Below are 27,951 nucleotides of genomic sequence, written 5' to 3' on the forward strand. Positions count from 1 at the left end.
AAAGGAAATCATGACTACCAAAGAAACTCTCAAGACTCTCTCAATCTGGAAGTTAACACTTAACTTCTAACAGAAGAGAAATTGGTAGTCAACTAGTGGTAGTTTTCAAATGCTTTCTTTTTTGGAATATGTTACTTTAAGAAAATTAACGTTAACATGCCAGAAAGAAAATCTTTAGAAAGAAAAAGCCCTCACCCCCTAATTCCCCAACCTAAGACAACCTACAATTGACCACCAAACCTGGATTCATCTCATGAAAAGGTCTGTACTACCCAGTCAATCCTGGCAAATCTTGGAGCAGGATAGGAAATGAAAACATCAATCCACTTTACTAAAACACAGGCAGTTAAAAACCTCCCATTTTAGTAACTCAAAAAGTAGCCGAGCACTTGAAGCAACTGCCAACTTGAGCAACAGATGCTCACATCTCAGCTCTGTGATTACATGTTCACTTGACTATGAACAAACTGCTAACCTCTCTGACCCTCCACTGGTATACCTTTAAATTTGTAAGTAACAATAAAATGCTTAGCACAGTGCCTGGCACATAGTAAATGCCCAACAACTTCTATTATTATAGTGATATGAAGACTAAATGCCTGTTACTTTATCTTCGGGGTAAATTTCATTGCTTATATGTCATATAGGCTTGAACAGTAGCCCCCCAAAATTTATATAACCCAGAACCTAAAAATGTGTCCTTATTGGAAATAGGGTCTTTGTAGATATAACTGGGTTAAAATGAACCCTTTAGTGTGGGCCCTAAATCCCAGTATGACTGGTGTTCTTTTAAAAGGGAAGTGTGGACACAGACACACAGAGAGAAGACAGCCACGTGAGGACAGAGGAGGAAAGTGGAATGACGCAGCTATGAATGCAGGAACACCAAGAAACGCCAGCAATCACCAGAAGCTTAGGAAGAGGCAAGGAAGGCTCCTTCCTTAGACTCTTCAGAGGGAGCATGGCCTTCCTGACGCCTTGATCTCAGAATTCTAGCCTGCAAAACTGTGAGAAAATACATTTGTGTTGTTTTAAGTTTACTGCTCGATTTGTGCTTTGCTACAGCAGTCCCAAGAAACTAATACATTTGTTTTAAACAGACATTGTATAAATAAAGATATTTAATAAAGTTGTCAATTTTCTTGAAATATTACTTATTAGGACATATTATTTATTAGGATCATCATTCAACTTTTACTCTTCCTGTCACAATTTTGTAGCATTGTGTATTCAGACTGCAGAGCAATAAAATATAATCATGAATGCCTTATTTTACAGACCATGAAAACTGAGGATCAGAAAGGTTCAGTGGCTTTTCTTCCCAACCTTATATAGCTATATGGTAGCAGAGAGCACGAGAACCAAAGATTATCAAGTCCAAGCCTGGCATTTCTTTAATACATTATATTCTGAATAATGAAACTTTTGGATAGTCAATAAATGTACAAAACCCCAGAATACTTTCCAGATATTTAGAAATACCTAACACTTTTGAAAGTTTCCTAAAACTGAACATAAAAGTACCCATGATGTGATTTAGCTAAAAATATTTATTATGGTATGCTTTATAATATAATTAAAAAAAATTTTTTTTAATGTTTATTTTTGACAGAGAGAGAGAGAGAGCGAGCGAGCGCGTGCACGCGCGCGCTCTCGCATGAGCGGGGGAGGGGCAGAGAGAGAGGGAGACAGAATCTGAAGCAGGCTCCAGGCTCCGAGTTGTCAGCACAGAGCCCAACGTGGGGCTCGAACCCACAGACCGCGAGATCATGACCTGAGCTGAAGTCAGACGCTCAACCGACTGAGCCACCCAGGTGCTCCTATAATTTTAATAACAGCGTAATTAAAACCGCCACCAAAATAAGGCAACAGAATGTAGTCCTTAAAATGTTTCCCCCCAAAAAGCAACAAGAAGAGCACTCCAGGGGGATTTCTGGAATACAAACTTAGATGACGTGTGTGGGAGGCCGCAGACTTTTACTTCAAACTCATCACTGTACCTTGTCAGCTGGTTACTCTTTAACTTTTGGCCTACTAGTTAATTTAATGCATACAGTCCACAGTACAGCAGTTCTCTGGAGGCTTTGACCAGCACCAAGGTGGGACAAAAGAGTGTTGCGACACTTATTTTAGGAACAGTCAACTCTACATTTAGACCAGAGTCCAGTCATGGAGACTGGCTCAACTACCACAAAACTACCAGTGTCACTATCCAAGATAAAAGTTCTATGAGAAGAATCAGGACTCTGCAGATAGGAGGACACAGAAAAACCAAAATCTTGTAAGAATGTAAAATCCATGAAAGGAGGATTTTTATTTATCCCTGTGACCCCCTGTAATGAGATCAGTGCCTCGTACACAGTAGGCACTCACCTGTGTGCTAAACGGATGGCTTTTCCATGCACATTTATCCCTCAGTCAAACCCAAACTGAGTAAGGGACTTTTTTCTAAGTTGATTTTTAAGAAGAAAAACTACCACACTGTCACTATCAAAGAGAAAAGTTCTATGGTAAGAATCAGGACTCTGCAGATAGGAGGACACAAAAAACCAAAATCCCAAACACCAATGTCTAATTTCCCTGGAACAATCTTTCACAAAAAACCCTATTTTTTCTCAAGAAAGCAAGGGAAGCTTAGTGGTAAAACAGAAGTGCATCAAAGTAAAAAACCAAGATGAAATCCTAGGTCATCATTGCTTTTCCATAAATATAACAAATATGAGTTACATCAATGGCTTACATTATATAGTGTCTTTTTCTTATGTTTCCTATTAGCCCAAATATAGGAACTGTTTTGTTCTAAACACATGTTCAATTTAACATTAACTAACAGTGTTGTCTGTGCTATACTAAACATCAGGCCCTTAAACAAATTAAACCACTACAGATCACATTAAACCATGCTCTTTGACACAGCTAAGAGTTATTGAGGGATGGGAAAAAAGGGATAATGGTAGTTTTTAACTGGTCTGAAAAAGACCAGACATTTATCTCTTACCTTATTAGCACGTATCTGCTTATAAATATCTGTTTGCTGCCGAATTCGATATTCCAAGTCAGAAACATGAGCCTGAAGCCAGTTCCAGCGGCTGACAATAGCTGCTCGGTCTGCAGCCCATCTCCACTCCGACCTGCGCCTCCTAAAAGGAAAGAAACTGAGTGAAATCCAAAAGTAGCAGTAAGATTTACAGCAAATGGGACAGGGAGGGTTTTAACATCTAAATGCCCGTATACCAACTGACTCTAGTACCAAGAAAAACCAAGACTGTGTGTGTGTGTGTGTGTGTGTGTGTGTGTGTGTGTGTGTGTGTCAGAGGACACACATGGAGGGCACTTCACATATAGATATTTCCCAAATTAACTAGTTGCAACTGTCTTCTAGTATCCTGATCCTGCATAAATTTCAGAGAAGAGAGAGAAATATTCTCAGATTTCTCAGGAGACAGTGAAGTATTTTCTACTTTAACATAAGACATATAAACAATAAAGATTATCTACACAGCAAATCCAAAAGACACCGCATATTATTAAAGCTAAGAATTCTTAGAATGTAACAATTAAAACTGTTCAGATCATGATACAAAAACTTGAAGTGCTGCTATGTGCCAACATGTAGAAAATACTCATTTTTTTAAAAAAGCACTATTCACAACACCAACAAATGCTAATGCCATACACAAAAGATCTTTAGAATAGTAAAAGAATTTAATGGAATACTGTTTATTTTTATTAATTATTGTATCTATCAACATGACTAAATCTCAACAATATGGAATGGAAAACTGTAAGAAAACTAAAAAAGAATAAACATAAAATAAGAACTGTTGCCAATACATAAACAGTAAGTATAAAAACATGCATAGAACTGACACTCAACAATTGAGGATTAAGGTCCTGAGAAGGGGAATGGAGAAGTCAGATTTTAGCTTGACCTATAATGTAATAATTGATTCTTCTTTAAAAACAGGGGTGCCTCAGTCAGTTAAGTGCCTGACTTCGGTTCAGGTCATGATCTCACGGTTTGTGGGTTCGAGCCCCACATTGGGCTCTGTGCTGGTAGCATAGAGCCTGGAGCCTGCTTTGGATTCTGTGTCTCTCTGCACCGCCCCCCCCCCCAAACATTTTAAAAAATTAAAAAATAAAAAAGTCAAGGGGTACCCGTACCTGGGTGGCTCAGTTGGTTAAGTGTCCAACTCTTGATTTCTGCTCAGGTCATTATCTCACGGTGGTGAGATTGAGCCCCACAATGGCCTCTGTGCTGGGCATGGAACCTGCTTGGGATTCTCTCTCTTTCTCTCTCTCTCTCTCTCTCGTCCTCCAAATAAATAAACATTTAAAATAATAATAAAATAAAAACAAAAGTCTGGGACACCTGGCTGGCTCACTTGGAAGAGCATGCCATTCTTGATCTTGGTGTCATGAGTTCAAGCCCCATATTGGATGCAGAGATTACTTTAAGAAATAAAAAACTTAAAAAACACAATAAAAATAAAAACAAAAAGTCTGATAGAAATGACAACATTTTAACATTCCTTAAATATTAAAGCAGGTATATGGCACCTGGTATATTCTGTAATCAAAATATGTAATAATCCTCCACAAAATTCTTTTTCAACAAAGCAGCAGTCACTGACCATAGCCCCACCTCCAGTCAGGATATACATACTCATTACTAAAAATTTTAAGTGGCTATTAAGTGAACTTTCACAAAGTCTACTAATGGGGTAAAAAAACAGCATAATGTCAATAATAAAAGAGAATACATCTAACCGTGGTAGGGTTAGAAATGAGTTAATTCTTTTATTTATTATTATTATTTTTTAATGTCTATTTCTTTCTGAGAGAGAGAGCGAGCACACAGGGGAGGGACAGAGGAAGAAAGGGACAGAGGATCTGAAGCAGGCTCTGTGTTGACAGCAGACAGTCTGATGCGGGGCTCGAACTCACAAACCACGAGATCATGTCCTGAGCCGAAGTCAGATGCTTAACCAACTGAGCCACCTAGGTGTCCCAGAAATGAGTTCTTAATTACACCATTATAATTAAGACCAAGGACAGCAATGGTATTTTACTAACTTTTATTTTATATGGTCCAAAATAAGCCACTCAGGCCAATCACTGTCATAAAGTATTATCCAATTATTTCTCTTTCAGAAAGAAGGTATTTTATAGTACCTAATAATGACGGAATCAGTATATGATGTAAAGATACTTTTTTAAAAAGTATAATTATCTGGATTAATGTTGGCTGCAGGTCTAGTTCTAGCTCAAATTCAGGAAAGAACCTCAAGAGGTAAAGTATAACCACTTGAGGATCATTCCTGAACTATAAAAATGTCCTCCCTTTTCTAAGAGGCAAGGCTAGTTAACCTGCAGAGCCACTTTCGAACTCTCACTCCTCTACAAGGTTCACCCCCTTCCTATCTGGCAAAATCTCTTGGTTTTACAAATCATTCATTCCTGAAGCTACCACAGCACCAAATGTCCATGTACCATATCACCACTGGGCTACTCCAAAAACCTCCTCAGCTACTACTCCTAATGTAAGTCATACTCTACTTTTCCTAAATAAACTCCCCTCAAACCTCATTTCTTCCATCACTCTTATGTGTAAGGAACCGTACAGTTCTTGTGGCTTCTTTTCAAATCTTAAGCTTTCAAGAAAACAAAGTGTAAGGGGAGTCAAATATTGTAAAAGACAGCAATTCAAAGACAAAAAGTGATTAATAAAACTAACACAACACCCATTTAATGCCAGTTTATTCACAAATTTATTTTAACTGACAGTGGCTAGCCAAAACAAAACCCTAACGTTGAAAGTTAAAGCAAAAGAAAGAATGATTCTTGGCAAATTTACAGCACTTCCTCCTCAGTCACTCTTGGTGGACAAAGAATCCTGGCAGTCTCTCCCAATGATCCTGAACTTAGCTCATAATGCTTCTCATGACAGTGTTCCAGGACACCAAGCACTCTAAATTGGGAGAAAAGATGAAACCTATTTGTTATCTCTGAATTTAGATACATCTTAACCAAAAGATTTCTTTTTTTTTTTTCTTTCTTGTCTGATGTCAAGGCGGGGGCGGGGAGGAGAGATAATAAACCCAAACACTTTTAAATCTGTTTGAAAGCCTGAGAATATAAAAGGAAAAGAAAATTACTTAAAACATTTCAGTTCATAAGAACTTTGATGAGTAAGTACTATTTTTCTTTGATATTAAGGAATAGCCCTTCTAAATTTTCCTAAGGTCAAAACTACCAAGCCTGCTATATAGGTATTTTCCTAAATATCAATAATAAACTGAGTCTCCTAGTAAGATTTTTTGGAAATTGGCTAATAAATTAAAGATAGGCAGCATTAAGGGAATACTGAAATTCCCAAATTATGAACAGGTTTCATTCTACAAATACACTTGTCATATGACAGTTTAGAACTGGAAGGGATTTTCAATAGGAAGTTGTCACAGTATTATAACATAATTAATGAAAAATGGAAAACCTTACCCCCAATGTCCAAAAAGTATCTTGTGTTTAAAATACCAGCAATAGGGGAGCCTGGGTGGCTCAATTGGTTAAGCTTCCGACTTCAGCTCAGGTCATGATCTCGTGGTCTGTGAGTTCAAGCCCCGTGTCAGGCTCTTTGCTGACAGCTCAGAGCCTGGAGCCTGCTTCTGATTCTGTGTCTCCCTCTATCTGCCCCTTCCCCACTCATGCTCTGTCTCCCTCTCAAAAATAAATAAACTTTAAAAATGAGAAGAGAAGAGAAGAGAAGAGAAGAGAAGAGAAGAGAAGAGAAGAGAAGAGAAAATAAAATAAAATAAAATACCAGCAATATGGGCAAAAGCTAAACTGTTAGCAAAGGTGAGAGAGGTACACAGTTAACGAGTCAGAGGTAGCTATGAAGATGTTACCACACTCCAGTGATAGAGGAGAACATAAAACATTATTGCAAGAGTAAGATCTTCACATCTTTTTTCCCCCCGTTTCAGACACAACATGCCACAGAATCTCAGTTTACCAGGGGTAGAGGTGGATTTCCCAATATTCGAAATGTAAATTTATTACTCTGATAACTTACAGATTAAAAACAAGAGGCATCGATTTAGTATCAGTCATACAAACTTCAAAGAAGAGCACATAACTAAGGTTGCAGAGTGATGATTATTCAATGAACTGGTTTTTACTGTAGTCCTTACAAATGATGAATAAAAAGATATGGATTCCAAAACAGAGGAGTCTTTCAATTCTTTCTTGTTGCTTATTCTGTGCTAACAATTAGTGAAATAATTGTTTTAACTGTGTTATCTGTGCAGGACACTGGAATTTTTTTAATTTAATGTTTATTTATTTAAGCAGGGAGAGGGAGTGGGGGGGGGGGAGAGAAGGAGAGAGAGAGAGAGAGAGGGAGAGAGAGGGGGAGAGAAGAGAGAGAGGGAGAATGAATATTCCAAGCAGGCTCCATGCTCAGCAGAGCCTGATATGGGGCTTGATCCAAAAACTGTGAGATCACAACCTGAGCCTATATCAAGAGTTGGACGCTCAACCGAGCCACCCAGGTGCCCCCTAAAATGCCTCCCAATCTATTATTCTGCTGTGTGCTTTACTCCAGTTTATATAAAAATATCTGTCTGTAAATACCAGGCTACTATCTTGAGTGGGAATTCATTTTAACTCATATTTTGCCACTTGCTTTTATAAGCATTTTATGGTAAATTTACTTTGTCGCCATGTGCTGTATAAAAAAAATCTATTAAAATTTTACACTCTGGATTGATTTTTGGTTACATAAATGCAGGAAGATACAGTGCCAATATTTCCTTTGGTAATACCACATGAATAATATATTTAATGTTGCCAGCTATGTACCAGTATTTATTTGTATAAAACTATACATGCTGTATAGATTTCTTTTTTAGCTATGTGAATTTATACTTTAATGGTTCTTTTTAGTGGGTTAGAAGAATATTACCACATATCCAGAATTTAGGATGATTAATAGGATCCAAGAGTATAGAATATTTATGGTACTTACTTGAACAAAAAGTCATTTCCTCTAAAAAAGCTCTTTTATTTATAAACACTTTGAAACTACACAATGGGAAAGCACTTGAAAATTTAGGGTTCAGCTTACATGTTGGCCAATACGGAAAACGAAAAAGTGAGTTTTGTTTTTAATTTTTTAAAAATCATCTTGAATGGTGATTTTAATGGAAATGTTTCATTAGAAGAGGAGAAACAGATCAACACAGGGACTTTTATGTAAGGAGGCTTAACCTCTCTTAAATGTGGCAACCAAGCTCCTCCTATTTTTACTACAAATTAGGAATTATACATTGAATCCTCAAAAGGTATCACTGAAAAAAACCTCTCCCATTGCACCAGAAGAGGTAATGATCTGAATCAACTCAGAGGTGGTTACTAACTTTGCTTAAAAAAAAAAAAAAAAAAAAAGAAAAAAAAATTAAGGAATGCAATTTCAGCTAACAGAGAAAAGTTAAGAATTTGCAATACTATGCCCCTTACCATTCCCGCTGCTAACTTACTGTCAATGAGTTCGACAAAAGAGGTTACTAATATAACAACTCTTTCTATTTGATAAACCCTATCTTCAATGCCTACAGCACTGCCACAGACAGCAGAGCAACAGCAGTGGTAGATACCTTTTTCTCAAAAATAAACTAAAGCAAAAGCTGACTTATCTAAAAGTAACACTAAAGCTAGGCACTGAATCATGTCATACTTGACTTAGTACAGTCTTAAATGAAATCACTTCTTTCTAGACAAAGACGGAAAATGTGTAAATCCAGCAGAACAATGCTGGTGGGTGATACTTTTCCCTGACCCAGAATTAAAATTTTTTTTCATTAAATAATCATGAACATGCTAGAAAGACCTGTAATCCCATCTTTGATTCTATTTCATTTCTATTTCCAGTTCTTTCACCTATATAAAAAAAAGTTCTAGTACCAAATTATAAGTAAAAATGACTGCTCACAGCAAGCCACATAGTACTATGTTCAAAAACTGGCACCTAAATTATTTCACAGAGTTATGTGCTATTTCCAAGAATGCAAGAAAATCTAAGACACCTAGATTCTGAATCTCCAGGTTCTTTAGATGACTTATAAAACGAATAAAGTAAAATTCAGATTATCACTGAACACACAGAATATACAGTTGCTAGATTCACAGTATCCAGGGCAAGAGTCAGGATCACAAGAATAGAAAATCTTGACATTATTGAGAGCCATATTTAAAAAATGTATATACAATGATTCACTACCTAGTTCAAAAGCAGTATGAAACCAACAGGGGAAAGAGCAGGAACACAGGTTAAAAGCAAGTTCTCACTTTTATTTACTTTATGTGAACCTAAACATGAAAACTGGCCTCTGGAAATAACTGCAACATCTGCCTCACAGGAATGTGGCATTCATAAAATGATAAAATCCTAACTGCAAAGTACAATGTGTGTATTAGAAAAGATTAAATAAACATAACTTTGAATTTCAACTCTGTCTCGTAAAAGATACAAAAGAAGGGAAAAGAGAAATAAGGAAATCTCAAAGAGGCAGACAAATATAGGAAATAGAGGTTTTCAGTTAGCAGAATTCTGAATTTGAGTGTTTGGCTTCAGAGTCATCCAAAGGAAGCTCCACTCTACACAGCAAAACTAAAGTGCAGTTTCCCTTGAATAACAACACGGAGTTAGGGATGCCAAAACTTAACTAACTAACTAACTGCCTTCTAATGACCGGAAGCTTCACCGATAACAACAGTCAATTAATAGACATTTTGCATGTTATGTGTATTATATACTGTATTCTTCCAATGAAGCTAGAGACAATATTAAGAAAACCATAAGGAAGAGAAAATACATTTATAGTACTGTATTCATAGAAAAAAAATCCACGTACAGTGGACCCTCCCAGTTCAAACACCTGTTGTTTCAAGATTCAACTGCAGTTCATTAGAACAGACCACTGTATTCAGCGACAACTTCAATGACATTAGCCTCTGCCCAAATATACAGAGATGGAGGAAATAAAGTACAGAGGGAGGGGGGCAGTCTACCATCAAATATCTTTCATGTTTTAGCTGTAAAATAAAAAACTTAGAGGAGAATGGGCTAAGAAACGGTTTGTATCTGTCATTCTAACTGGTTATTACAGTTTTCTAGAGAGGTTTGTGGTAGTAATAGGAAATAAATGTACCAGACCAATTCTAAACTGCCAATTCATCCTGATAAAGACTCTGGGGGGTTGAACACTTACACTTGACCCTTTTGTCCTACGGCCTAAACCAGATTACCTCTGAAACTGAAAGGAGATTTGTGTATTTTGGCGAATTATTTCAGCCAAACTATCAACGATCACAAACTCTTCCTCCTCCTCCCAATGCCATTTGATAAATATTTAAGCACCTATTATTTACTGCCAGGGATTGTACTAGGTGCTGGGGATACAGTAATAACAAACAAGAACTGTGGCTCATTAAGCTTAGAGTTTAATGGGCAAGACAATATTAATAAACAGATAATCATGCAAAACGTTAAGAGATTATAACTATGACATCAGATCTAGAAGATGTCTCTGTGTTATAAACATTTAACCTAAGCTCCAAAGAATAAATCAGGACTTGGACAGGCAAACTTACTGTGGACGAAAGGTCTCAGGGGTGGTGAGGGGAATGTGGGGAGGTGTAGAAGATACTGAGGGCTGTGGTGTGTCTTAACAAGAAACAACATGTATACAAGATTGTGCAGCTGGAGCTTAGACAGTGAACAAGGGGAAGAATGCACTGGAGTTGTTGACACTGGTTATGGGTAGGTGGGGCCAGATCTACAAAACTCTGTAATCTATGTCAATTTTATGAAACAGTATTAAGCAGTCTTGGTCTTGTCCTATGTTCTTACATTTATCTTGGACTCTTTTTAAATGAAAAATTTCAAATACAAGCTAATGGATAATGAATTCCCACATAACCATCAACTAACTTCAAGAATTATTAACTTTTTGCCAATCCTATCTCATCTCATTTATCCCTCATCTCCATTAATTCTCAAGTAATCCCCACTATCAGATCATTACACCTGTGTATATCTCCACATGTAGCTCTAAAAGATAAATTCACTTAAAATATAGTATACTATATACTACACTATATATACATACACACATAATACCATACCATGTATCATATATTTGTAGTATAATATGCTATAAACTTTCATAATTTGAAAAACAGGAACTCCTTAATGTCAAATATCCTGTACTGTCTCAATTGGTTTGTCCAAATCAAAGACAAGTAAGATCCACACTGCATTTGGTTAATGCATCTCAAATTTGGAACAGATTTCTTCTTTTTCTCCTTGCAATTTATTTGTAGAAAAAACAGAACTATCTGTCCTTTTAAGGGACAAAAAGTGGATTTTACTGATTGTTATCCTTGTCACAAAGCCCACACTTTTGAACTTTATAAACTCAATCTTTAAACTACTTTAAGTTTGTTATTTAGTGTTTACTTAGTACAGATCAAATTATTGGTGCTTTCGAACATTTCATTTTTACATGTTTAAGACTGAGGTGTGCTAAAACACACCCAACCTTTAGAGATTTAAGTACTCCAAACTCTTCTCAATGCCCATTTCTCAGGCTTTTTATTAATCATGGTAACATACACATAATATATAATTCTGCCATGCACAGTAAAAACAAAAAATGTAACAATTCTTCAGCAGAGCCCCTAGCAGCACTCAGATCAATCTGTTTGTCACATTCAATTAAGTCTCCAACCTGATAATATCCAGGTGCATCTTTTATGCCTAAAACTCACCTTCCTCTGGGGACATCTTTCCTGGCAAACTTTAGCTTGGAATTGATTACTTTGTATTCTTCAAGCTTAGTGTGACCCTCTTCTTTTGTTATTTATGTGTTCTATATTTCCAAGTCATGTCATGAAGACCTTGATCGGCCTTCAACTAGATTATCCATGCCTCTTTATCGGCACTACCTACCATGTGGTTTTAACTGTAGATCAATTTTCAATGATTATCTGTCTGCATACATGTAGTTTACAAATAAGAACTTCCAGGAAATCTAAAACATATGAGACTTATTCAGGCAATGGCTTGTCCTGCTTAATTTTCAAACTGTAAAAAACAAAACAAAACAAAACAAAAACCACAAAAAACCTCACCTAACTGAAGCTTGAAAGACCCAGAATGCCTTTGACACACTGAAGTATTCCAATGGAGAAAGAGCATGACAAAGAAGGATGGAAGTGGCTTATAGTTCCTCTTGGCTGGCTGTAGGACTAGACAGAATCTGAGCGTGAAGATTCAGAACAAAACACTGGCCTAGTTACGGTATCTTTTTCAGAGAATGGGACTCTGTTATGTTTCAAGAATAAAGCAAAATGACAAAGTTAATACTGAACGACTCTCAGTTATTCAAAAACTGCTACCCCAGAGTGGCTACTCCAGAGTGAACCAATCAATTTTCTGTCTACTTTTCTGCCTATGGAGTCTACTGTTTTAGAGTGGATTCCATTTTAGAACCTTTCAAAAATCAAACTGAGGTTAGAATATTCCTAAACAGTTAAATAAACCCACTTGTTCAAGAGCCCATAAATTAAAGTATTAAGAGTAGCTATTTTTTGATCTAGCTCACTCACCTAAGCAGGAGACTGACAAGGAGCATATCTTACAATTTAAAAGTACTTATTGTAAGCAGCAGGGGACTTAGAAACTTCTCATAAACATCACAATAAAGACTGAAAGGGAAACAATCCTATCTTCAGCATTTCCCAACACCCCAGCCCTGGGAGTTAAAGTGGAGGATGACAGGCACTTCTTATTCCATGGGGGACAGTTTGCTTCTGATTATCTCTAAAACAATGAAAATCTATGGATTCAGCCTCACAGAGTAACTATATAATAACAGAACTCCTATAGGGAAATGTTTTTAATCCTCACTTTAATAACAAAATAGAGCTTGTTAGAAAGAATATAGTGTATGGAGTTAGTAAATGCTAAATTCCAAATCCTGGCCCTACCATTTAGCTAGCTAGCTATAATCACTGAGCCAGGTATGGAAATATGAAAGAGCCAACATTCCTATCAATGCTCAATGTCCAGGAATGATGTTCCAACTTCAGTGTGTATAAGAACTATCGGAGAGTTAAAATGAGTCCCAGGGACTTGCATGAAAAGAAGCCTCTTGGATAGTTCTCAGGCAAGAAATGTGCAAGACCATACTTTCAGAAACATAACTCAGAGCTACTGAGGTTCAGAAATGAAAGGATTCATCTTAAAGAACATGAAGTTGAATCAAAAATCAATTTGTTAGTTAACTTAACAGTTCTTAAAATAGAAGAACTTCTGGTCCAGGAGAGATGGTGTGGACTCTTCTTCCAGCACATCCCTGCAAAAAACACAGCTAGAATCCCTGGAAATAACCCAAGAGGCAACCAAATTTTCGAAAAGCTCTGAAAAGTGGGAAAAGGAAGAGGAACTGGTTAGGGACTTCAAGACTAGAACAAGAGTGTGACATTGCATCTAAAAACTCCCATTCAATCAAAGGTAACCCTGGCCTAGAATTTCCTAACTTCCGGCCTAGCAACAAAAGTGGCCCAGAAAGGCTCATCACTCCTCTGGATGGAATAGGAATACCATCCCCACCCCCAACCGTATCAGGCAAGCTCTGCAGCAACAGAAAAGGGGAAGGATCAGGAGGTCAGCAAACAATAAGAGGCCAGGGGAAAACATTATTACACTTCTCTCTTTACTTTTTACAACAAAGACTCATTATGTCTAATCTCTCTCCTCCCATTCTCTCTTAAATCCAAGTTTTCACCCCCACTAACTGCACTGAAACTGCTACTCAAGGTCACCAATGACCTCCACTGTCCTAAATCCAATTCTCGGTCCTTATCACCCAAACTATCAGCAGCATCTAACACAGGTGATCACTCATCAAAATATTTTCTTCATTTGTCTTTCAAGACATCATATTAACCTGATTTTTCTCCTGCCTATTTCAATTCTTTTTAAGACTCCAACTGCCCACAACTCTAAACCTTTCTACACTCACTTCCTAGGGGATCTTATCAAATATCATAGCTTTAAGTATTGTCTACATTTCTAACTCTCAAATTCTTACTGCTAGCCAGGACTGCTCCCCTGAATTCCAGATTCCTGTATACACCTGCCAACTCAACACCAGCACCTGAATGTCTAAGAAGCATCTCAATCTTACTATTCAAAACTGATACTCCTTCTTCCCCATCCTTTATACCTTTCCAAACATGCTTCAATTGGATTGATGTGTCTAGGTGAAAAACCTTGGTGTTATGCTTGACTTCAAACCCCTTACCCCGTCTTATCTCTCTCACAGACACCTCCTCCTTCCCCCAACACACACACATCCAGTCCATCAGCAAATTTTTACTGGAACTATCTTCAAAATATATCCAGTATTCGCCAATACTTTTTTGTCACCTCACCATCACTACTTTGGTCCAAACAGCCTAGATTATTGCCAATTGGTCTGGCTCTCATCCTTGACCAAATTCATCTATTCAGTGTTAATATAGCAGCCAGAACATTGTTGTACAAAAGGTAAGTTAGAAGACGCCACTCCTCTCCCCAAAATCAATTCTTGTTGCTTCCCATCTGTCAAAATGACCAAAGACCAAAAACCAAAACCACTAAAAACTCCCAAGTCCTTACAATGACCTGTATGGCCCCAAATGGTCATGCACCACCTACTACCACCCCTCCCTGCTAGCTCACTGGCGTCATCTCCTACTCTCCTGGCTCATTCCACGTAGTCACTGCTTTTACTACTGTTCACTGAACTTGCCAGGTTAGCTATCAACCACAGGGCCTTTTAATTGCCATCCCCAAGCAGACATCCTCACTTTCTTCAGGTCTTTTCCTCACAAGTCACTTCCATGAAGACTTTCCTTTATTGCCCTATCTTAAAACTGCAAGTGTTCACCCTTCCCCAAACACGTAATTCTCTCTCCTTTTCATCCCTCCTCCTGTAAAATATTTTCATTATCTATCTTACTTATTTGTTTCCCCCCACTAGAACCCCTTCTGGAAGAGTAGGGACTTTTGTTTACTAGCACATCCTTGGTGTCTTGAACAATGCCTGGCACGGAGTTGGTAGTCCAATACGTGTAGAAAGGAAGGAGGAAAACAGGAAGGTAAAGAGGGGAGGAGACAGGTTAGAACTGTGGTCCTAACTTTTCCTTATGATACATAAAAACCAAAGTAATCCTTGAGTGAAGCTAACCTACTTTCTCAATTGGTGCCAACTGACCTCCACAGCCTGGGACATAACTCTGTCCTCTCCTGACCGAAATGGGTGACAAAGTATCACAAAATGAAAACTGCCAGCGAGGTATCTGACCCATATTAACACCAACAGTACACCACTTGAATGGATGCTTACTGAGGGGATTATAAATCTTCTAGATGCTTTTACAAGGAAGACCAACTTCTCACATTTCAGTTCCCACACTCTTTCAAACTGTTTCCTAACGAGTTAGCATCATGAACTGTAGGACATACATAAAATATTCTATTTCTAAGTTTCCTTCATTTTGAACATTCTTCCACATGACTTGAGAATTATTTTGTCAGGTTCTTCTTTACCACATAGTATATAAATCTACTCCCTGCCCACCCCACCCCACCTTCAAACCCTGAAGAATTAATCTTTAATGACCTAGTCAGCCCTCAGAGATCAAACCAACCTGCAGTAAAGAATGATTAAAGGCACATGGGGTGCCTGGGTCGCTCAGTCGATTAAGCATCCAACTTCAGCTTAGGTCATGATCTTGCGGTTCATGGGTTCGAGCCCGGCGTCAAGGCTCTGTGCTGACAGCTCAGAATGGGAAGCCTGCTTCAGATTCTGTGTCTCCCTCTCTCTCTGCCCCTCCCTGCCCCCTCAAAAATAAATAAAAACATTTAAGAAAAAAAAGAACGACTGAAGGCACAGAGAAAGACACTTTCACTGTCTTAATAATTGAGAGATATCAGTAAGCAGTATTAATGAGCACAATGCACGAGCATACAGTAGTAAGTGCTCAAGAAATGGTAGATGCTGCTGCCCTTCCTAAGTTCTGACTACCAGGCCTGGCTGACTGACTAAGCTACCACAAGATGCTCTATGCCCTTCTATCTAATGACAAGCATTTGTTTTGTCTTGAGAAACAGGAACGTGACACCAAGTATCTTCTGCATATGGAGGACTGGAAGATGATGAGGGAAAGAGATTCACAGACAGATTATCCTGTAGTGGTCCCTCGCTGAAAAAAAAAGTGGATGATACACCCACCACCAATTCAGGATCACTGACAAGTAACCACAATAACTGTTCATCTTAACTCATTAAGAACCTGTTCTTGCAATACTCACAAAAACAAAAACAAAATAAACCTAAGCACACAGGAAAAATCTTCTTTGTGCTCCTAGAATAATGGCAATATAGTTATGTTAGAGTCTCTGATTTTCAACTGGTCTGAGAAAAAGCAGTGATCACATAATAAGGAGCTCTTACGGTTTACTTCATTTTACTATTTCTTCTTAAGTAACAGAAATTATAAAAATCACAAATATGGTACTTACTATGTACAAAACACTGCATATCACATATATTAATTCATGTAATTTAGACTCTCTCAAATAGGTATTATCATCACCCCACTATACAATGAGGAATTTAAGGAAATTAATGCAAAAAGGTGGAAGTAATTTGTCCAAGCTCATACTGCTAAGAATCTGAAGAGCTTCTCAGTTGGTTAAGTGTCCAACTTTAGCTCAGGTCATGATCTCCTGGGTTCGTGAGTTTGAGCCCCACATTGGGTTGTCTGCTGTCTGCACAGAGCCCTCTTTGGATCCTCTGTCTCCACCACCTCTCTGCCCCTCCCTCACACTTTCCTTCTCTCTCACTCTCCAAAACAAATAAACTTAAAAACAAAACAACAACAACAAAAAGACTCTGAAGAGCCAGGACACGACTTAGACACCCAGGCCCAGAGTTCCTATTCTTAACAGCTGGGATAGTATAAACTTAAGAGAGTATCATTGCCAAATTAACTTTTTCAGAAATGAAGTCAAAAAGGGGGAGTGTGCTTAATTCACTAAGAAAAGGCTTTTTAACAAAATCCTTTCCCTTAGTTATAAGACTCATACAGACTCTGTAAGTCTTAAGATTTTGATGAAGTTATGATGCCAAGTCTAAATCTAAATCACTCTCTCAAAGTGCCAAAAAATTTAAAACCAAAAGAAACCTCAGAGATTATCTCTAAGCATCTCTATTTTTTAAATGGTCAAAATGAAACCAAAATGGGTCCCAACAGAGTGAGTCAAAAATCAATTTCCTGTCAGTCAAGCTCTTAAAGCAAGTTATCAGAAAAAGATGCTCAGAAGAGTTTGGCATGCCAACATGAGCTTAAAATTACATTCTGGGGGCACCTACGTGGCTCAGTCGGTTAAGCATCTGACTTCGGCTCAGATCATGATCTCACAATTTGTGAGTTTGAGCCCCACATTAGGCTCTGTGCTGACAGCTCAGAGCCTAGAGCCTGGAGCCTGCTTTGGATTCTGTGTCTCCTTGCACCACCCCCTCACTCCCCCCTACCTGCTCACACTCTCTTTTTCAAAAATAAACAAACATTAAAAAAAAATTTTTTTTTTAAATTACATTCTGATTTGGGGTGCCTGGATGGCTCAGTCAATTAAGCATCCAACTCTGGCTCAGGTCATGATCTCACGGTTTATGAGTGTGAGCCCCATGTCGGGGTCTGTGCTGACAGCTCGGAGCCTGGAGCCTGCTTCGGATTCTGTGTCTCCCTCTCTCTCTACCTCTCCCCCACTCACGCTCTCTGTCTCAAAAATATGTTTATTAACATGTTTGTTAACATTTAAAAAACTTAAATTCTGATTTTAAAAATTATTTTGGCTTCTTTAACTAATTGGCACTGGTAACTAGGACTCAAATGTCATCTCTTAAAAATTTAACAACCACAAGGGAAGGGAAGCAAAAATAATACAAAAACAGGGAGGGGGACAAAAACAAAACAGACTCTTAAATATGGAGAACAAACAGAGGGTTACTGGAGGGGTTGTGGGAGGGGGGAAGGGCTATATGGGTAAGGAGCATTAAGGAATCTACTCCTGAAATCATTGCTGCACTATATGCTAACTTGGATGTAAATTAAAAAAATAAATATTAAAAAATAAAAAAAATAAGATAAAAATTTAATAATTATTTTACTGACTCAGAAATAAGACTACTCGATCAGTACCACCTTCTCTGACATTTCTATACATATACATTATGTATAAAAATACATAAAATTAAGACGAATGATCTATTCTTAGAAACAAGCAGGAGCCACATGAATAATAGGAAAACACACACTGACCATCCAAACGGCAACATCTATACTGAACTAATAAAGAATTCCACCATTGAAGGAAGTCAAGCCCCCAATCTATTCCATACTTGCATGGCCCTCAAGTCTCCTCAATCGCAAAATTGATCTTTCGGGTCCTTCTAGCTCTAAAATTCTACTTCCTCTTTGCTCCTAAGTGTCACATTACAAACAGAAGACTCAACAGTTTGTTCCCAGTTTAAGGCATATTTGCACGTCCTGCAAACAAGGTGCCTACTAATTAATAACAAACCAAAATAACTGGTGTGTCAAAGTAACCTTTGTCTCTTTAGTTAGCTTTTATGAAGCTACTTATCTTTATCCTAAAGAGTTCCTGCACTAGGAACTATGTACTTATCAAATTTTACTGTTAAGAACCCTGAATCCATTATTAGCTTAAACAGACCCTAAGTAACCCATCATCTAAAACTAGAACATCTATCTAAACCAGACTCATTAGGTATCAAAAAAAAAAAAAAAAAAAAAAAAAAAATCTTATTCTTACATATGAATTCTAAAGAAGGAATAAAGATACTAATTTCCTAACTTGCAAAACTAACACTAAGCATGCCACTCTCAAGTTTTCCATAGGAATATTACATTTTTGATAGTTTATAATAATGCTTCCCCAGTTTAGTGATGACCACGTGTTAACATTTATTACAATCTTGTAATCAAGACAAAATGTCTCTAATATACCAATTCAATAATTCTTGATATGAATGCTTAAAAGAAAAAGAATGGCGAACCATTTTTAAACTAGATAACAAAATGAAAACAATGCCCGGTTAAGTTATTAGACTCTTGACTGACAGCTGACAACTTCGTGAGTAGATAACTAGCTACAGGGAAGAAAAAAAAAAAATTACATCACTTTGAAATTCAGTCTGGATAAAGCTTTAGAACAATTTTTCTTTTATGGTCTTTCCTTTTAAAATTAGACACGCTCTAAAGATCTGTCCAGATAGAAAGAGGTTGATCTCATTAGAATTTTTTACTAAACATCACAATTAAGTTTGCTCCAACATTTCTTTTTACAATACTTAGCTGGTTTTTTTTAATAAGGCAAACAAAATTACTTTAAAGAACAGAAAAAGTTTGCAGTTGCTCTTTCTTCCCTATTGCAAAAGAAGAAAAAGTATAAAGCTGTAGAGAACACTCAACAGTTCTAGATCAACCCTTCCACCCCAGCCACCAATTATACAGCTCATGAAAGCTAAACAGAAATCCTAGGGAAAATATACATTTTAGAGATGACGGTGATTTTAGAGGTGTATTACATGATGGCACAGGCATATATAGCTTTTCAGACAACTATATGTGATTTCAAAATAAAGACAAAAACTTCACCAGGACATTACAAAATGAGAGAGTTTATCTGTAGGACATTCCCACTCCCATCAAAAAGTGTCTTCAAGCAATCCAAATATCTTTAAGGGAACCAACAGATAGGGTAAGCAGAAATGCTATGGCAATTGCCAAACATGCACATACAACTTTTAACGTTTCCCCAGGGATCAACTAGGGTTATCATACAGGATGGCCATAAAATGCTTAAGCTGTTCATAGACACCAGGCAAACGCTATAAAAGTGCTGGAAAGTGGGTTATTCATCAGGCTATCACCAGTGTGATGCAGCAGGGAAAGAGCCTCCAGGGTTGAAAAGTAGAACAGAAACAGTCTGGTTCACTTCACATTTTCTGATTAGTTTTAGAATTCATATTACTAATTACAGAACCAAAGAAGAAAAGAAAAGAACCCCAGGAACCAAGTCTTTCACAGATAGGACAACTGATCTGCCAAGACTTATGGTAGAAAACTAGACCCAACTTTCAACTGAGAGGAAGGACTTTGTACCACACAAAAATTAAACATTTAGTAATTTAGATTCTGTGAGGAATAGCCTGGTTACACATCTAGTAAGTAGTCCCCCATTATTTATGGTGGATATGTTCCAAGACCTCCAGAGGATGCCTGAAACTTCAGATAGCACTGAGCCCTATATGCACTATGTTTTCCCTGTAAGTATGTACCTATAACAAGGTTTAATTTATAAATCTGGTACAATAAGAGATTAACAACAATAACCAATAATAAAATAGAACAATTACAACCATATACTGTAATAAGTTATGTGAATGTGGTCACCTTCTTTCTCTCAAAATACTGTACTGTACTCACCCTTTTTGCGATGTGAGACGATAAAATGCCTATATGATTAAATGAAATAAAGTAAATGATGCAGCATTAGCCTATTATTGACCTGGTGATATGTCAGGAGTATCAATCTGCTTCCGGACCTCGGGAAGTGAAACTGTGGGTAAGCGGGGGGCTATGGTATTCCTCAAAGGAAATGCTGATAAAGTCGAATAACCCATTAAACTATTAGAATTTTTCCTATTAAGGCACTAAACATTCAAAGTAGTTCAGGAAGATACAGAACTCAATTCACTTTCACTGTGTGACTCCTCTGTTCAGCCTCTATCAGTGACTCCCTTTCACAGTGCAATATCAACTTTCCCATTAAAGTCTTCATTAACAGTCCTCCAACTTCTATTCTCCAAGAGAGTTCAAAAACTTTTCTAATGGTGAGTACAAGTTCCATCATTTTCTTTCAAGACTTGGTATCCACAAATTTTTTGAAGTTTCTTTATTAGAGTGCGCAAGCAAGGGGGTCGTAGAGAAGAGGGAGAGAGAGGATCCCAGGCAGGCTCCGCTATGTCAGCGTGGAGCCAGAAGAGGGACTTGAACTTGCAAACCATGAGATCCCGACCTGAGCTGAAATCGAGAGTCAAATGCTTAACCAACCGAGCCACCCAAGCACCCACCCTCAGGAATTACTTTATACAGAGAACAAAAACAGGTCTATAAGCCTCTAAAATATTTTTTTAATGGCAAACAATCTCGATAATCAACAGTAATGCTAGAATATTTAAATTACATTTTTAAAACTGTAAACAGGTTTTAAAACATCCAACTTTGAAAAAAAAAAGTACCGTAACAGCTTTAAGAGATAGCTGCAAATTCTTTGACACTTCTTCCATTGAGAGGTAGGGTTCTCTCTCTCCCCCTTGAATGTGAGAGGGCCTATAACTGCTTACCAATAAAAAATGGTGAAAGTGATGCTAGGGGACTTCCCAGGCCAGGTTATAAATGAACAGACTGATTCTGCCCTTGTTTGCTAAAACACAGAGATGCCATGTAAGAAGCCGGATAACCCTGAGGCTGTTATGCAGGTGCATTTGGCCAGTGGGTCCCAGCTGAGCAAAGCACTCTAGGCTTCCCTAACAAGGCGTCACACATGAGTGAAGATGCCATCTTGGAAGTGACCCTCTAGTTGACCACCAGTCTTTGGATCTTCTCCAGCTAAGCCCGTGACATCCTGAAACAGAAACAAGCGATTCCAACGGTTTCCTGAATTCTGACCCACCGAATCTAAGACAATATGATAAATATAAACCTTGCCATTTAGTTTGAAGTGGCTTATTAAGCAGCAAAAATAACAGAAATAGCCATTATCCAATAAAGTTGAACATGGGCACACTTTACCACCCAGTAATCCCAGTAATTCTATATACCTACCAAAAACAAAACCCAAAAACCTTTAGCACACATATACCAGGAAGCTTTTTCAAAATAAGGGCACTGAACATTATTTATAAAATAAAATAACTCAAGGGAAAACCCAAACACACACCAAGAGGAGAATGGATAAATTAGGGTATGTTTGCTCAGCGGAGCAATGAAAACAAACTACAAGTTAATGAAATAGCACAGATGAATTTTAGTGACATAATGTTGAAAATCCAAGTCCCATAAAACAACTTACAGTATACTCTCTTTTGTAAAGTTTAAGGCTAAGCAAGAGTAACCTAGAGATCCCTGGAGAAACTTTAAAAGCCGTGTGTACATGTTTTACCATTGCCTTAGAATCTTGTTGGAGGGACAGAAATGCTATTTGTTTTCTTCCTTGTAATTGTTTTAGGCAAACACAGATACATGATGCAACTAAAAAAAGAAAAAAAGGAAAATGATAACTTAGGATTGAAAATGGGGGTGGATCTTACTTACAGATAAGTTCTTGGTATCGGCAGTCACTGAGCTGGGCAGTGGCGTCACAGGTGTATGTTGCTTTTGAAATAAAGCCATACATGGACCAGTAACAGTGTCATGAGCCCAGAGGTCTAAATTAGAAAGAAATAAATACACGGGCACCTGGGTGGCTCTGTTGGTTAAGCGTCTTGACTTCAGCTCAGGTCATGATCTCACAGTTTGTGAGCTCGATCCCTGCGTCGGGCTCTGTGCTGACAGCTCAGAGCCTGGAGCCTGTTTCGGATTCTGTGTCTCCCTCTCTCTTTGCCCCTCCTCACTCATGCTCTCTCACTCTTTGTCTCTCAAAAAATAAATGATAAAATAAGAAAAAAAGAAACATACACATATACACAGGAGTACATAAAATAGGAGGACATGCTATGATAGAATGGGGGTTAGGGGCAGGAGTATCCACATTACCATTAAGAAAAATGCCTTTTCTAGTTTAAGCCAGCAGATATTGAAATCCAATATACCCTCCACCAATTTCCCTTTAGATACTCATGAAAACAAGAATGTTACAGTTTCACAGAGCAAGAAACTAAGAATGCTGATTAATCTTTGAGTACCCAGAGAAATACCCAATAATCAAAACTTCTGAGAAGCAGCATTAAGGCAAAAAAAAAAAAATAGGGACACATAAGGAAAGACAGATTTCCATTTTCAACCACTGAATCATATACAAAATCTTCAGTAACCAAAGACAGTACGGGGATCTACTGGCCAACCCCTTCAGCAAACTTCAAAACAAAACAAAACAAAACAAAACAAAACAAAAAACCCCTCATTTCTGTCCTTCATTAAATTTCAAATAATGAAATGAAAGTTAGACAAAAGCAGGTAGAAAACTGTATTTGATATCCAAAGATGTTCAGCTGACAATGAGAAGATGGCTGAAGCTGATAAAATGATGGGGAAGTGGTACTCACTGTTTCTAGCAAGGAAAGGATCACAGACTGCATTGGGTTACTACTCATAATGGAAAGGCAATGTGATATAATCAGACAGAAGATCCTTTCTCAGGCTAGCACATCTGAACACCGTCAATATCAGCAAGTTGGCTGGAGACTCTACTCAGTAACATATATGAAGCTGGAAATAGCAATTTAAAGCAACCAGGTCAACACTGAGAGGAATCCATTAAGTTGTTTACTTGAAAACACCAGGACCTTTGCAAAGGCCTTTCCTCCTAGGCAATGTCATGGGCTATCTTAAAAATCTCAAGAGGAAAAAAAAAAAAAAAAAAAAAAAAAGAGGTTACAAGAGGTACAAAATAAATGCGCCCAACTAAAATTCTTACACCCTTCCAAAACTGTTTTTAATGGTCTTCCCTTCCTTTGTAAGCATGAGCACATGTGTACACACACACACACACACACACACACACACACACACACACCCTAAAATCATAACAAAATAGTCTTCCTCCAGGTCCTCAAGCTTAAAAACTTATTCCTCTCTTTCTCTCACAATTTAGTCTACCAGAAACTCTTTTGGTTCTACCTTCAAAATACAGTTAGCCTTTGAACATGGGCATAAGGTGAGCTAACCCTGAGCAGAACACATCCATGTATACCTTGTGACTACCCCAAAACTTAATTACTAATAGCCTACAGTGGACCTGAAACCTTGCCATTAACATAGTCAATTAACACATATTTTGTATCTAATATGTACTGTATACTGTATTCTTACAATAAAGCCAGAAAAAAATGTTAAGAAAAATAAAATACATTTATAGTATTATACTATATTTATTTTTTAAAAATCTGGATATAAGTAGACCTATACAGTTCAAATCCATGTTGTCCCAGGGTCAACTGTACATCTAATCTCAGACCATTCCTGATCACTTCAAGCAAGTGATCATCTCCCACCTGGAAATGGCATCAATCTCCTGAGGAGTCCTTCTTTCTCAGACCTACCTGTCACTCCTTTGGCTCAGGCCCTTCCCATGGAACGCAGAGTAAAACAAGCCACAGTTCCTATAAAGTTCCTGGCTAGTTCACATCTCCTCTCATTTTCTGATTTAAACTGATTTGATTTGGAACACCTTTTCTGCAGCTAGCCCAGATATCCTAGACACTCCCTTATTTACTTGAGGTCACCTTATCAAAGAAGCCTTTTTTGACTGACACAAATTGGTAGAGCTGCTGCTGTTACCACTACCCTCCCCCAACCCTGTTTTGTTTTCCACAGCACTCACCACCTGACATGTGTTTACTGCCTCTGCTCCCCTAGCAAAAGTTCCAAGAGGGCAGGAATTCTTGTATGTTTTATTTACTAATGTAGCTCCACAAGTTTAATAGTCTCCTCATACGTGAGCATTCAATAAATGTTTTAAGTGAATGAATACTGGTGGGTGGAGCTGAGAAAAGGTGTATCCTAAATACATAGTGGTTCCTGTGCATATAACCATGTACATGCTTGAAGACAGCCAAAAATCTTCGGGGGGGGGGGGGGTTATGACAGATTTGATCTAATTCCAATTAAAATCCCAGCAAAATTTTTTTGAGGGAATTTGACAAAGATGGATGGATTTTAGTAGACAAATTTAAAACTTCTGCAATTCAAAAACCATACAAATTAAAAGACAAATAAAAAGCTAGGAAAAACAATTTGCACTTACAAGTCAATTCAAAAAGATATAAGCAAATGATTTCAGATTTGTTTATATGAAAAATATAAACGGCCAAAAAATACAAAGCAAGGGTTAAGATACATTACTAAATCAAAGCAATTAAAAATTTAAAGGGGGAGGGAGCACCTGAATGGCTCAGTCATCCAACTCTTGATTTTGGCTCTGGCTCTGATCTCATGGTTTATACGTTCGAGTCCCATGGCAGGCTCTGCACTGACAGTGTGGAACCTGCCTGGGATTCCCTCTCTCTCTAAATAAACTTAAAAAAAAAAAAAATTAAAAAGTTAAAGGATGCCTTTTTTTCCCTATCAAAATGCAAAGTCTTTAAAAATTTAATCTAATATCTGCTAGGTTTCAGGAAAACATTAGTGACAAAACAGCCGTTCAATTCTGGATAATATAACTCTTACCAAAAACTAAAACTGTCCCTATCCCAAGACCAAAATAAATTTCCTCATCTAGAAATTCAACCTAAGATAATAATCTGTGCTATGAAGCAAGCTTTACTTACAACAATGTTTTTTAAACTCCTACATAAAAGATCACAACTTAGGTCACATCGTTGGGAGTTGGTTTTATTAGCCCATAAGGGGATCAAAATTTTTCAGTTTGTTGCCAACACTTTAAAATCTATTACACCCAAAGACAAGATGATGTGCCAATGCTGGGTCTGTAAGTGTCTCAATGACTATTAGCTAAACAGTAGACGGTCCCTTCAGATGTGGCATATGACTCAGTTCAAAATCATCCCCATTCTAAAAATTTGATTCCTTTATATTATCTTACCAGAGTTGGAAACCCTAATAAGTCAAACTTTGAGCCTGCAGGACTCTCTAAACACATACTGTTGGGCCCCACCCCCAGTTTCTGATGTGGGGTTCCAGAATTTACATCTCCAACAAATTCCTAGGTAGTGATAATACTGCTGGTCCAGAGAAAGCACTTTGAGAACCTTAGATTAATGAAGCTTCCTCCTCACCCAAGATAGAGAGGGGCCCAGCCTCTGTGAATTCGGGGGGGGGGGGGGGGGGGTTGGTGAGGAGGGGGAGAGGCAGCGGCATAGAAAACCTGATGGATAATTTAACAACCACTGCCTATAGCCGTTTTACCATCACTGCAGATATCACAGCACCACCTCCTTCCTTAATTACCAGAGGTGGAAAACCCGCTGCCCCACATCAAATTTAGTAATAATCCTAGATTAAATTCTTAGTCCTATTTTTTAATCCTACATTCTTCCTCATGGGTTTTATCTATTTTCCAAGTTTTAATTACCTCTTCTACACATCATGTATAAAACAATAGGGGTTGGGGTGCCTGGGTGGCTCAGTGGGCTGGGCATCCGACTCTTGGTTTCAGCTCAGGTCATGATCTCATGTTTCGTGGGTTTGAGCCCCTGATAGGGCTCTGGACTGTTGGTGCAGAGCCTGCTTCGGATTCATTTATTCTCTCTCTCTTTCTCAATAAATAATAAACTTAACAAAAAAAAATTGTAAAAATAAAATACTTTACAGCGCCAATATTTTATGACCAACAAAAATGTGTATTACCAGCCCTAATGTTTTCTACTGAATTTGATTTTTCTCCAGCTGGTCACTATATACAGTAGCTACCAATTTGTTGAATGCTTCCTTTGTTCTGGGCATTGCTACGCACTCAATATAAATTTTATCATTTAATCATTATAACAACCCTATTCAACAGTGCCTGCTATCCCCATATTGCAGATGGAGAATATGAGGCACTTCACTTGCCCAAAGAACAAGACAGACGTACATCTGAAACCTGACATTCTGACCCCAGAGCCCTCAGTTATAACCAACCACTGCACTCAACTGCCTTCACCATCTGAAATGCAGCATCAACAACTTCCAAATGTCATCCCAAACGAGCTCTTCCTTTAAATTGGTCAATATTCTCAATTTCCTACTCAGATGCTCAGGTATGAAATCATAAAGTTTTTTTATTTTTTTAATTTTTTTTAATGTTTATTTATTTTTGAGAGTGAACGAGACAGAGCACAAGCAGGGGAGGAGCAGAGAGAGAGGGAGACACAGAAGCCGAAACAGGCTCCAGGCTCTGAGCTGTCAGCAGAGAGCCCAATGTGGGGTTTGAACTCACAAACCGTGAGATCATGACCTGAGCCAAAGCCAGACGCTCAACCGACTGAGCCACCCAGGCGCCCCTGAAATCATGAAGTTCTTGAAATAATTAAGTCCCATTACATTTCACACCTGTCCTTTTCCTTTTTAATTCAATTAACCTAAAAGTCCTTTAGTCATTTCTTCCCTTGGTCTCTAAAATAACCAGTCCTTAAAATAACTCTTTCTGCTTCTAGTCCTCCCCCAACCAAGGTTGCAGTACTCCTCAGCCTCTGGGTCAAAGGCCAACTGCAGGGAATTCAACTCAAGGTCTTTACTTATCTCTTGGACTCATTTTTCAATTTCCACACACAGACAAGCCTTCTACTTAAAACACACCAATACAGACAAAGAACTTTCCTTATTTCGGAAGGAGAAGAGAGAGGTATTGAGACAGAAAAACTTCAAGGAGAAACCTAAAAAAAGTATCATTTCTAAGTATAAAACCACAAGCTTTCAAACTAAAACATTCAAACATCAAACCCCTTTTTCATCTACCCATTAACAGATTAAAAAGAATCCTTAAGTATACCTTAAATTTTATACAATGTTATTATATATCAATTACATTTCTATAAAGCTGGGGGGCCGGGAACTACCTTTACTGTTGAGCCATCCCAATATAATAAA

At 37.8% G+C, this 27,951-nt stretch overlaps 1 protein-coding gene across 5 annotated transcripts in view; it reads right to left on the reverse strand.

Moving 5' to 3' along the window:
• Nucleotides 1-27,951, reverse strand: part of KANSL1 (KAT8 regulatory NSL complex subunit 1) — a 178,210-nt gene that overhangs the window by 48,926 nt on the left and 101,333 nt on the right. For all 5 annotated transcript variants that reach the window (XM_027052018.2, XM_053211714.1, XM_053211713.1 and 2 more), the window contains one exon: nt 2,999-3,140. In XM_027052018.2, coding sequence (XP_026907819.1) covers nt 2,999-3,140 — 142 coding nt within the window. The remainder of the gene's footprint in view (nt 1-2,998; nt 3,141-27,951) is intronic.

This window comes from Acinonyx jubatus, chromosome E1 (genome assembly GCF_027475565.1).
Source record: "Acinonyx jubatus isolate Ajub_Pintada_27869175 chromosome E1, VMU_Ajub_asm_v1.0, whole genome shotgun sequence".
In the NCBI taxonomy this organism is placed as follows: domain Eukaryota; kingdom Metazoa; phylum Chordata; class Mammalia; order Carnivora; family Felidae; genus Acinonyx; species Acinonyx jubatus.